This window comes from Ursus americanus, chromosome 34 (assembly GCF_024610735.1).
Source record: "Ursus americanus isolate L20-20 chromosome 34, mUrsAme1.1.p, whole genome shotgun sequence".
Classification (NCBI taxonomy): Eukaryota; Metazoa; Chordata; class Mammalia; order Carnivora; family Ursidae; genus Ursus; species Ursus americanus.
The window spans coordinates 12,054,575-12,066,809 of NC_142160.1; the positions used below are offsets into that span (position 1 = coordinate 12,054,575).

The 12,235-nt window shown below is 44.8% G+C and overlaps 1 protein-coding gene across 1 annotated transcript in view; it reads right to left on the reverse strand.

Annotated features, from left to right (window-relative positions):
• Positions 1-524: 524 nt before the first annotated feature.
• The window catches only part of TRPM3 (transient receptor potential cation channel subfamily M member 3), a gene marked incomplete at its 5' end in the record, with an annotated part of 257,261 nt that continues 245,550 nt past the window's right edge, over positions 525-12,235 (reverse strand). The window contains one exon of the mRNA XM_045772551.2: positions 525-7,882. Within this exon, the coding sequence (XP_045628507.2) occupies positions 6,430-7,882 (1,453 nt within the window). The remainder of the gene's footprint in view (positions 7,883-12,235) is intronic.

Here is a 12,235-nt window from a genome sequence, read left to right on the forward strand (position 1 = left end):
CCTGAATAGGGTGAGTTCCTCTCCGCCCCCACCTCAGTTCTTGGTGTATTTCTTGTGTACACCAAGTATCAAGATCAAGAACATGATCCCGGTTGGCCCTAAATCAGAGGTCCCAAACTATTGCCATTGGGACTGAATGCTGCTGGCAGACGTGTTTGTTTGGCTAGCAAAGTATTTACAAATCGGAATGTGAATGTTTGTGACGTGGGACACGTGTTCTCTCATGCCCTACGAACCCTACATCTTCCTGTTGTCTTTCCCCAGTCCATCATGCCCTACGAACCCTACATCTTCCTGTTGTCTTTCCCCAGTCCAATGGGCACATTTGTGTCCTGGCTTCAGCCCCTGCAGGTACGTGAGTTTGCAGCCCCACCATCTAGATGCAGATGGCTGGTTCTGATGATACGTGGGAGTTGGGATGAAGACATGAGGGACTCTTTTGGGGTTCAGACAAGCAGAGAATTGGACGGGGCCAACACAAACACCAGCTGAGTTAGGGGTAGGGAGTAGAGTACAGGGGGTGGGGGGAGCCTAGTTAGTGGGCAGATGAGGGGTGGACAAAGTCTGAAAGCTTGACCTTCCAAGAAGCCACTGTTTCAGCTTGCTGTGCCAGGCTCCATGGGGTACTGAGGTCATAGGACCAAGGGTCTGTGGCTCTGGCAAAAAGCATGTTGTGCTGGGCTAAGAGAAAGGAAGAAAGTTAAGGGGGAGAAGAAGGCTGCACATCCGGTGTGAAGCTGAATTTCCCTCTGTGACCCAATGCTCTGGGCAGCCTGCCTGTTCCTGAGGAAGGCCTGGGTCAAGGTTGGTACCGACCGATGCACTGCAGATAGCCCCTGGACTTGTGGCCATATGTGCCCTTTTCACTTTCCAGCACATAAACTGTGCAAACAGGCAAGGGACTGGAGGCTTAAGGGGGCTGGCGGATGAAGGAAGTTAGGGAAGGGAAAATTTGCCTCACTCTAACTGCCAGGTGGATTACATGGCCACCGAAATCCTTTCTTAGACAGACATATAGAAATCGTCGTGTCTTGATTTCATTAGCAGCGACCAGTGCAAGGAACTCATCCGAGAAAAGGTAACAAAATGACCTTCTTGAGTGAATTAAAAAAGAAAAGAAAAGAAAAAAGAAAAAAAGTCTTGTTTTCCTTAAATCAGAACCAAGCCCTGCTTTGGTTGACTGTGACCTGGGGAAAGAGAATGTTTGACATGGAAAGGGAAGAGAAAGCTTAGGCAAGCACAGGCTGAGAGAAGTTTTCTCTCCCCATTTGAAGAGCAGTCATTTACAAGACTGTGCAAAGTGGCTCCTCTCTTTTCCAGATGTTGAATGGTTTCTGATAATGACATGGTAATTTCTTTAAAGGGCAAGCTCTTCAGAGTCACCCAGTTCTTGATTAGACCCCCAGTGACCCACCCCTCCCCCTCCCCCAGACCAGGCTCACACACAAGGAGGAAAAGCCACTAGGTAGGAGGGAGGTCACGTGCATCACTGGGCCACTCATTCATAATGATCTGTGGCTTTCCGCACTGTCCGAATGGACTTCTCACTCTCCTCTCTGGTTTCACAATTTTGCACCCAGTGGCCCTAAAGAATCAGAAACGTGTCTTTCCTTCATCACAGATGTACCAACACCTGCACGGGTGTTGGCCAGCCATCTCTGGGTCCCCTAGCTATACACCCTGTGGTTAATACTTTATTTCATATTAGTTGTTCGGAGCTTAAAAAAAGATTAAAAAAAAACCCTTGGTTACTTTTTTGTTTTTAATTTTTAAAAATCGAACATAATCCCCAACTGTAAGAAGCCCAACGGCGTGAGCGAATCCCTAGCCGGGTTAAGTGTTACAGCAGGCAACAGTCAAACGTTAAGTGCCTTTAAAAAGTCAAAAGAGACGCATAAAGCAGTGCATGCATTTTGTGCCACAAAATTAAGACTGGGTTTGGAGAGGGGTTACTTCGTTTAAGTTACATTGCTCTTGTTAAAGAACAGTGAGTCATAATGCAGTATCGAGAACACATACACCCACCTACACACTACCATCACTTTATCTAGACACACGTATCAGAGTTACTGAATGAACATATTTATAAAATACTGTACACGGCTTCCGCAGGGGGTTAGCAGATGTAAACAAACGGCTAACTCAACTGGAGTTTAAAATATTATCTTAAGTTCGTTTGTCAGAGAGTCTTTCGCATTACGTGCCAGTTCGTCTTTCACAAAACACAACTTGCCTACCACGGCTCACGGGGCTGGTTAGAGGACGTACATCGGCTTAGACAAGTATGTCCTCGTGGGCTAGAGGATTGTGAAGACCGTAAAGCAGATCGGGAACAAAAGTGCTCATTTTGCGAGGATGTTGAATAACATGGAGTTGGGAACATAGTTAATCCTTGCAACATGTGCTTCTTTATTGAATGTTACAGATCGGTCAATGATTATAAAGCTGTGCTGTAACGTTCATTAACACAACCACATGCTACAACTAGGCTGGGTGAAACGTGGGTTACATATACGTGTACATATGTTTTATAATACAGCATTGCTCGACACACCCAATGGTACAGTCTATAGATAGAGCATGATGGATGACTGGATAATATTGATTACCAAGACAGAAGTTAAACAGCCCGAACATTCGGGAAGATTAGACTGTATAGCCTCAGAAAGTCAAATTAATGTACTATCCAGTTATCTACCATGATATTATCTATAGAAACCATCTTTTAGAATACATTTGAAACATTCGGAAGAAACACACTGTGTGTTTTTACAAGTACACTTTTCCCATTGGATTATTCTTATATATATATATATATATATATATATACTTTTTTTTTTTTTTAAAGGGGAACTTTCAAAGTGCTAAATATATATCCTACACCTGGAAGCTTAGACTTAAAAGGAAAGCCAGTTCTGGTAAAGTGCTGTATTCTGCCTGCTAATACGCCTTCTGGCTTAGAGAAATATACGAACTAGCCATGACAATTGTGCCCAAGTTTTCCAGCTCCTCATTCAAATCCATCGAGGAGGAAGTTTCTAACCATAAGTATGTGGGTCAATCAGGGAATTTCCACGGCCATTTTCATAAAACACTCTTAATTTTTTTTTTCAAAAGGAACAAGCGACTTAGAACAAATCATTACGTATGGTAGCATGTAAAAATTGGCACCTCGGAAGCAGATGATGAAACCAAAGCTATTACTCCTGTGAGCTCTCTCTGACATTATTTATGTTCCTCAACAGTGTGCTGCTCATGAGCTGCTTAATTCACAGAGACAGGTAATTAACGTCCCCTTGATCAGGGGTGGGATGGAATAAACGAGCCGAACACAAGCTGACTGTACAAGGCCACGGAATCAATGCCATATCGGGGAGCAGAGAACCCAGAAATGGGAAGAAATGGGTTGAAACAGAATGCACATGTATGTGCACAGGAAAGAAATGGCTCATGAGAATTAACAGCTTACGTTTAAAGTCATTTAAATTTGGCTTATATGTTTTGCACACTTCACGAAAGCTGTAAGAGCTTCGTTTTCCTGTACAACAAAAGAACCAGGCAGTCACAAGGTCAGGACTGGTAAGTACTGTGTTTCCGTGGTCCTGTTCTGTTCTCTCCAGAAATCATGATGAATGGAAACACTTGTGCACATAATTTCTTTCCCTCACTTTCCGTCTGGTCTAGAATGGGGCCCTAGAGGTGCCGTGATGTCCTGCTCTGTGGCCAAAGAGTAATGGTTTCACCTCCTTCTTGGATTCCTCCACGGACTCACTCAGAGAGCCTTCTGGCTTTTTAAATCATCAAACATTAGGCTACCAGTACATCAAACTAGCAAAATATAATTTAAGGGACGAAAAGAATAAAATCTTGGTTCCAACTCTGGTGCTGAGACTTGGCCTTCCTGAGAATCACAGAGAAATGGTCTCAAATGTAAAGTGCCTATTACAACTGTATTGATTATGAACAAACATGGTTCCTCTTCCTCGTTAACAAGCAACATGGAACCAGGGGTACATGGACCCTTTCAAGTTATATTGCAACTCTCCATGTATGTACATTTTTTTTCTGGGGAGAGGGACCAGAGCTTTCGTCAGATTCTCACTGAGATTCAGGACTCAAGGAAGTTTAAGGGCAACTGATTTATTCTCAGACTAAACGCATGTTTGCTGAAAGGGAAACAGCCAATGTGGGGCTCAATAAAAATGTAAGCATTTCTAGAGCAATTATGCACGAGGGAGTCTGGTTGCTCGTGTCCGATTTACCCAGGTACCAAAGAGTGAAAAGTAAATCTTTAATTCTTTATATGTGGCCTCGTAACTATTTCTATACCCAAAAGGCTTGCTCAGAGGGGTTTAAAAAAAAAAAAAAAACACCTTAAAGGCTAGAGTTTTTGCCCACGTATTTACTTGATTTCACATAATGAGAAAATTTGGAGCTCACAATGACAACTCAACAGGAGAATCACATATTATTTTGGGGGCCAAGAACATTAGGTCATTTTCCTTAAAGATTTTTATTCTTTTGAAAATCAGTGACACAAGTAGGAATTGGAAGATCTGAGGGTATTTCTTTATCCCCCTTCCAATCCAGATTCTGACCTAGTAGTGTACGTCTGTACTAAAGAGTCTGTAATACTATCCAGTTTAGAATTGCATGTCTAATTCAGAGTGTACTTGGTGTAACCACTTTGTGCAGGAGAAACCAGACTAAATAAGATGTCATCACAGCAAGTGTTTCCGGACAGAAAAGAAGCAGAGGGCAGGTAGCCAGTCATTTTGGCAACTTTAGTTTGGTACAAGAAGAGTTAAGGTCATAGGGATTTAAAAAACAAAACAAAACATAATTTCAACATCTGTCAAAATCCAACATAACAGAATGAACTCTTTCAATGGAACTCCTTGGATATTAAAAAATCTTGGTTATATCTCAAGGTAATAGAAAAGTCCAAGCCTCTTAAGAAAGCTCTATATGCCTGTTTATATACTATATATAAACATGTCTCCGTGTGAATGCATATATACGTATATAAGCAGCATATACTATAGAAGTCTTGACGTGGTTTATCTGCTTTCTACTTGAGTGTACTATATCATTTTTATAGCTCTGTATATAAGAAAAATAGTCATGGTATGCCTGCAAATGATGGCTTTGGGTTGATACCAAATTCCCAGTCAATTCTAAGGTTATTTATGATTTGAAACTTCCTTAAAAAGGACTTTGGGACATTTCCATAAAAAAGATACCAGCCCTTGAAAAACTCCAATTAAATTTATGCTGAGCTCAGATTAAACGGCAAAACTCTAGGTATGAAAATATCCACATGTGATCAGATCTTCATATACAAAATGGTCATGTGATGAGTGGTGTGAAGAACTTGCAGGTACATCTTGGAGATGTTCAGAAGACATGGTGGAGTCATGCAAATGATGACAATCGCACGGCAGCATGACACATGACACAGATGGTGGGAATATAGCAGTATAGCACATGGCAATTTTAGGTGAGTTCTGCCCACTATTTTTTTTTTTCTTTTAGTTCACTATCACATATTCAGTGAGTGACTTCATTGATGATAGGTGAGATACAAAATAAATTAAAAAATATAAAACTATGTAATTACACTCATCCTGAGCTTGCTCGACTACACCTGAATGCCCACTGTATATCATAAACCACTTGACACTTGTTTTTAGCCTCAATTCTTCTTTCACTTCGACTGCAATACAAAAAGGCATTTCTTTTCCCTTTATTTTCTTCCAAAAAGATAAACAGTTGTGGCACCAGAAGTGAATATATAAGAGACAGGTGAACTATGACTGTTACCTTGTTTTTTCTTTATAATGATCAATTACAGAAGTGTTGGCATGAGAAGGATGTGGGACGTTAGGTAGAACTGCTTGCTGCCGGCTTATACTGAATAAAAAGGATGCTCTTCATCAGTCACCAGTGATGGAGCCAATGTGAAAAGAAAACAGAATTGAAGTTTAGAATATCTCATTTGTATGCTGGCTACTTTATTTTTATCTTATTTCGCAATTTAGCCCTGTATCCTAAAACTCTTGACAATGGTCAGAAATGGAAAGATGCCTCCTGGCATGGAGAGTGCTCGAAGCCCCTTCGTTCCCAGAGCTCATGGCTTTCTGAAGTCACTAGACATACACATTCACCTCAACCCTTCTTCTCCCTCTTTTCCCTCCCTACCCATCAAGTGTGAACACGACTTAAAGCCCCCGTGTTTGGCACTGGGCTAGACCAAGTGCTTTCTTGATCGGTGGCCCAGAAGTCACCTTTGAGTTAACACCTCCCAAGGCATTGCTTGTTTTGCTCAGCTAAGAATAAAGCAGGTCAGTTTCAAGGAAGGGGAACAGGTGGCGTTCGGGGAGAAGTTTAGGGCTGGATTCTTGAGCCTCCTGCAATGCTTATTAAGGTTTAGTTGTGCTTGCTTTCAAAGCTGTGGAAGGCGGACATTCTGGACAGTCTCCTCATGGACAGGCTGTCCCCTCGTCCCTCCGGCTTGGAGGACTTACTCCTCTGGAAGGGATTTCGCAGGCTTGCTGTGTTCCGCTGCCTGTCGAGTTTGTCACTGATGGAGAAGCTCTTCCTGGTGTGTGCATATGGCGCACTTGGCTCCTCTGCCGAGTAGCTGTTGGCACGCTCTATCTTGGGAACCGCGATGTTGTTGGACAGGGTTCTGTCTGAGTTATCACCCTCCTGGGAGGGTACGGTGATGGTGGCTCTCCGGCCTTTGGCCTCATTCTCCTCACTGTCAGAGCTGGGGTGACTCAGTTCTGCTTCTCGTTCGGGATGGCAGCAGGATGAATCCTCCACTTTGCCTCCAAGACCGCCAGGGAAGGTGGCCCTGTCAGCAATCGCTTGAGGGGCATTGACACACCTTGTGTCAATACAGTCTGTAATACTTGTGTATTCTGCTGTTTTCATGGGCACCCCAAAGTTGGCGTAGTAGCTCCTCGAAGGAGAAAACATAAAGCTATGAGATTTCACGATGGGGGCCTCTTCTAGAAGAAAGGGCGTGGTGGCTAGGTAGCGGCTACTTTTGGAACGCTCGATGCTCTGGTACATGGGAGGGTCAGTGTCCCAGGGGTTCTGGCATTCTGGGAGGTGGGTATAGTCTGAAGAAAAAGATCTAGTGTCCATGGAGGTGATGTCCTCAAAGTCAATGCTCCGGCTTGGAGGTCTGTCTGTGGGTGCAAGAGTCGCATAGGCACTACTTGAAGGAGCTGTGGAAGGTGCTGGAGCCGAAAAGGTGGGCTCACCCAGCCCAAGGATGTTCATGGAATTGTCCAGAGGGTCTATATCACAGTGGAGTTCATCCATGGCCGAGACATAGATGTCTATACACGAAGACGGTCTTCTGGAGTCAGGAACAATGGCCAAGGTGTTTGCAGGGGCTGCAGGAGCTTTGGATTCTTTTGCTACAGAGTGGGAACTAGTAGCCCGGTGTAGGCTCAGGGACCTTTCTTTAAAAAGACTTTCCAACTTTTCTATACCACCTTTGTCTTTCATATTGACAGAATAGAAGGAATGGCTTCTCATACGGGGCATTAGGGTTGGAGAAGTTGGGGACATGGTCTCCTCACCTGCAGGGTCTAGACTCTCCTGGAGCTTGAAGGTGTTGCCCTCCTGGCTGTTGAAGCTGCCCTGACGCACGATGTAGGCGGCGTCCGTGCAGTCCGAGGAGGTCCGGGAGCGGATCTTGTTGGACTCGGCCCGCTCCAGACCCGTCAGGCGCTCCAGGGCCGCGGCCATGCGCCCAATGAGGTCCTCGAGCTGCGCCAGCCGGATGTCCACGGTCTGCAGCGAGGCTTTCATGCAGTGCTCTCTCTCGTTGACTTCCTCTAGCCGCATGGACATGTTCTCCACCCTGGGCGAGAAACAGAATGAGGGTCACTCAAGGCCAGGCTCCTCTCTGGAGAATCTAAATCGTTTCGAGCTGGAAGAGGCCTTAGAGATGATCTAATCCAGTGGTATTTAGCCACCAAACCCCTTTCCGCTCAGTAAAATTTAAGGCACAATCCCAATAAACACCAAAGTTGAGAGGTTCTTATTGAAGTGGAGTGGGGCCAAAGCACCTCATGACTTGGCTGTGACTTGCGGCAGGGTTTAATGAACTAACCAAGTATTAGGGCGTCGGCTTAATCAGTCACCACCAAAATGAGAATGTTGGATTTTGATGACTTTACTCAGAACCGCACAATGGAATTTTAGAAGGCAGCTCTTCTCGTCGTGGTGTCCACCGAAGGCTTGGAGTATGGACTGGGGTTATTTTTATTTTGCGGGTTTTTTTTTTTTTATTTTCTTATTTTTAAAAAAGAGTTTATTTATTTATATATTTATTTGACAGAGAGAGAGAGCTAGAGAGCGAGAGCAGAGGGGGGAGCAGACGCCCCACTGAGCAGGGAACAGGAAGCCAGGCTGATCCCAGGACCCTGGGATCATGACCTGAGTGGAAGGCAGACTCTTAACTGTCTGAGCCACTCAGGCGCCCCTATTTTGCATTTATATAATAACCTATTTTTGTTGTTGCCCTTCACAGTATCTTTTTAAAATTTTGCTCCTCCAGGGGCGCCTGGGTAGCGCAGTCGTCAAAGCGTCTGCCTTCGGCTCAGGGCGTGGTCCTGGCGTACCGGGATCGAGTCCCACGTCAGGCTCCTCTGCTGTGAGCCTGCTTCTTCCTCTCCCACTCCCCCTGCTGTGTTCCCTCTCTCACTGGCTGTCTCTCTCTGTCAAATAAATAAATAAAATCTTTAAAAAAAAAAAAAAAAATTTTGCTCCTCCAAAGGAATTAATACAGTCCTGTCACTGAGGCACCTGGAGTTGATCTAATTTAACTCAAGCCTTCCGTTAATAAAGGAAAAGCAAACATCAAAGAATTTAACCAATATTACATAAAGTAATTTGTGGTAAACCCTGGAGTGTGTATCAATAAGTAAATTCTCCTACTCCTCTCTCTCTCTTTCTGTGTGTCTCTGGATTGCTGGTCACAGATGCCTTATATTACAGTTATTTCTAGATGTCTTCACCCTCCCCACTGGAAATTCTCAACGGCGTGTCTCATATTCCTTTTTCCATTTCCATGCTGCCAGGTGCCACTAACGGTTCACTGAGACAATTGTGGTTATGAACTTGATTTCAACAGTCTAATAGGCTGCCTGGACATTTATGTACAAAGACAGAGCCCACATATTTAAAATAAAATTGTGCCATAGTTTTCACTCGACTGGGAAAGGGAAACCAGAGCCAAGCTGTGCTCTGACCTCCAACTTTCACTGTGAAATGCCCCAAGGCAAATCTTTTGGAGATGCTGAATGAGATCCGTTCACAACTTTTCTGGAAAGGCTAAAGATAAAGATACTTGCCCAATACTCCTACTGCGCACAGTAAGTCCCGTGACTGCTGACCCTCCAAAGAAACATGCAGGCGTGTGTGTGTGTGGGGGGGAGTACAGAATGTGCTTTACAAGCAATGGTGGGAATTGGGGCTGGGCCCCCCAGTTTCCCTCTCGGAGGACCTGAAGGTCTTTTTTTTTTTTTTAAGATTTTATTTATTTATTTGAGAGAGAGACTGAGAGAGAGCGCGCAGGAGCAGAGCAGAGGCAGAGGGAGAAGCAGGCTCCCCATTGAAGGCAGACACTTAACAGACTGAGCCCCCCCCCCCCCAAGCACCCCAGACCTGTAGGCTTTAAAAAACAAAAACAAAAACTGGCTCTTCTGGCCAGAGTGGGTGTGTGTGTGATTCTCTGGCCTTGGGCCACATTCCTGCCTCTATCAGCAACAGCCCTCTAGGTTCCCTTCACCCAGCCCAAGGTTCTGGACTGTCCTCCTGAGCCCTGCCTTGGAGACATCCTCCAGACGCTCCAGAACCTACCCCACAATTCCCAGGGGCCGGGAGCATTCTGCCACCACGCCCAGGTGGACTCCTAAAAGACCTGTAAATGGAGCAGTTTTGCATCTGGCAAACCCAATACTCTTCACCCAGCTAACGCAGCTGATTCAGAAGGAAAATACAACTTTCCTGTTTCCGTTCATTTTGTGGTATAAATATAGCTTGAGAAACAAACTAGTTACAATAATAAATTTGTGTGTCTTAGAGACTCACGACTCACTTTGTCACCATCTAGCCTGCGCAGTTTGGTTTGGCAAGTCCTGCAATTTCATTTTTTGCAATGCAATAAGCTTTAGGTAAGTGGGTAAAATATGTCCTCATTAAAGTCAGAAGCAGGGAAGACACATTTTTGTAGAATGAGACTTTCCATTTTGGATGCTCTAGGTACTGGGTCCTCCTAGTTGTTCAGTGTTGGCAGAGTCAAAAAAGACAGGATGGTTTTCCTTCTCCCTCTCCCTCCTTTCCCGGAGCCTGGTACGTACAAGGTTGGTATGGGAAGAGATGAAGATGCTCTTTCAGCATAACTGCTGTGATCACAGGTCTGAGCGCTACAAAGTATCTCCCTGCTCTGTGGGGAGCCGCCTCCCTGCATCCCACCTGCCTTCACCCAGGATCCAACACTGCAGAGAAAAGTAGCAGATGAGAGGCACAGCTGAGGCACCGTGAGGCAATGGAAGAGTTAGAACGGTCGGTCGTGGATAGTAAAGACAGAAACTAAGGAGCCCAGCGGGATGGCAAGAACAGAGAGGGGGTGCAAGGAAGAAGAGTGTTTTCAAGGAAAACAAGGAGGTACCCAGGGGGAACTTCAAGAGCAAAGGAAAGGAGCATGGCCCCAGGGAATGGAAGAGTTGGAGGTGTTGGGGAAGACAGCTAGCACAGGCCCACGGAGCTATTCTTCACCGAATCTCTCCTCAGCGGGCTCTCCTGCGGGCTCTGAGGTGTTTTGAAATGCCAGACTTGGGAGTGCGGGGGCACTGTTTCATCCGTCTTCTCCCGGATTTCTGGATGTGTTTAGCCACCAAACTGTATGATCATTTAGGTCATGAATAGAACTATAGAACTGTCGACGTTTAACACAGGAGTTACAAAAGAAGAAAAGATCCTGGAATCAAATTTACATATGTTTGTTCCATAAACAGAGTGCCTCCCTTAATCTTAAAACATTTTTTTGAGAAGCAATTGTACGTGGGTGTGCGTCACTGATAAAAATAGGTGTGAGGGACAAGCCGAGAGTTTTGGGTCACGATTGTAGTCACTGGTTGCTGACTCTGGTCAAACCCCTCAGGAGATAAAATGGAGGAAAGAATGGTAAGAATTTATAGATCAACAGGAAGTCTCAAGAAGAGAGATACAGGAAGTCACTACGTAAGGAAAAGAAGAGGGACCATGGAAAGGAAGATGCCATGTGGGAAGAACACTCTATTTTTCTTTCCCTTTTTTGCATCTCTAGGCTTCGCAGGGCTTACTCAGCGTTACTTAGGAGGCAAGCACAAGAGGGATACAACTGGGTCCTGGGAGGATGAGAGATGTCTCCTGCCCCTGGACACCCAAGAAAGTGACAGCCGGGACCCCACCAGAGGGCACTCAATGGGCTGGTGAAAAGCCCAGTGAAGAAGACAGCCAGCCTCTAATGGCCAATACGATGAGGAAAAGGGCATTCACAAGAAGATTCTAATGACAAAGAAAATGTCAGTTTCAATATGCAATTCCTTAAGAACTGTTATTTTCTACAAATTTTCTTTTCTGACAACCTCAAAATGTGGTTAAAGGAAATGCAGTAAAAGAAAAACAAGGATTGGCAGGCCATGCCTGTTTTATTTATTTTTAATTTTTTTAAAAGATTTATTTGTTTATTTAATAGAGAGAGAGAGAGTACAAGCAGGGGAAGCGGCAGAGGGACAGGGAAAAGCAGGCGCTCTACTGGGCAAGGAGCCCAATGCGGGACTCAGTCCCAGGACCCTGGGATCATGACCTCAGCTGAAGGCAGATGCTTAACCAACTGAGCTACCCAGGTGCCCGGCCATGCCTGTTTTAAATCTCAAATAAAATAAGATGAAAACAAAGAGGGAGGCAAATCATGAGACTCTTAACTGTGGGGAACAAACTGAGGGTTGCTGGAGGGGAGGTGGGTGGGGGGATGAGCTAAATGGGGGATGGGCATTAAGGAGGGCTCTTGATGGAATGAGCACTGGGTATTGTATGCAACTGATGAATCGCTAAATTCTACTGCCGAAACTAATAATACACTATAAGTTAATTAAGTTGAATTCAAATAAAAAAAAAAAAATACTCCCCGGACTGCTAGCAGTAGGGTGGCTACAGGATGAAGGTA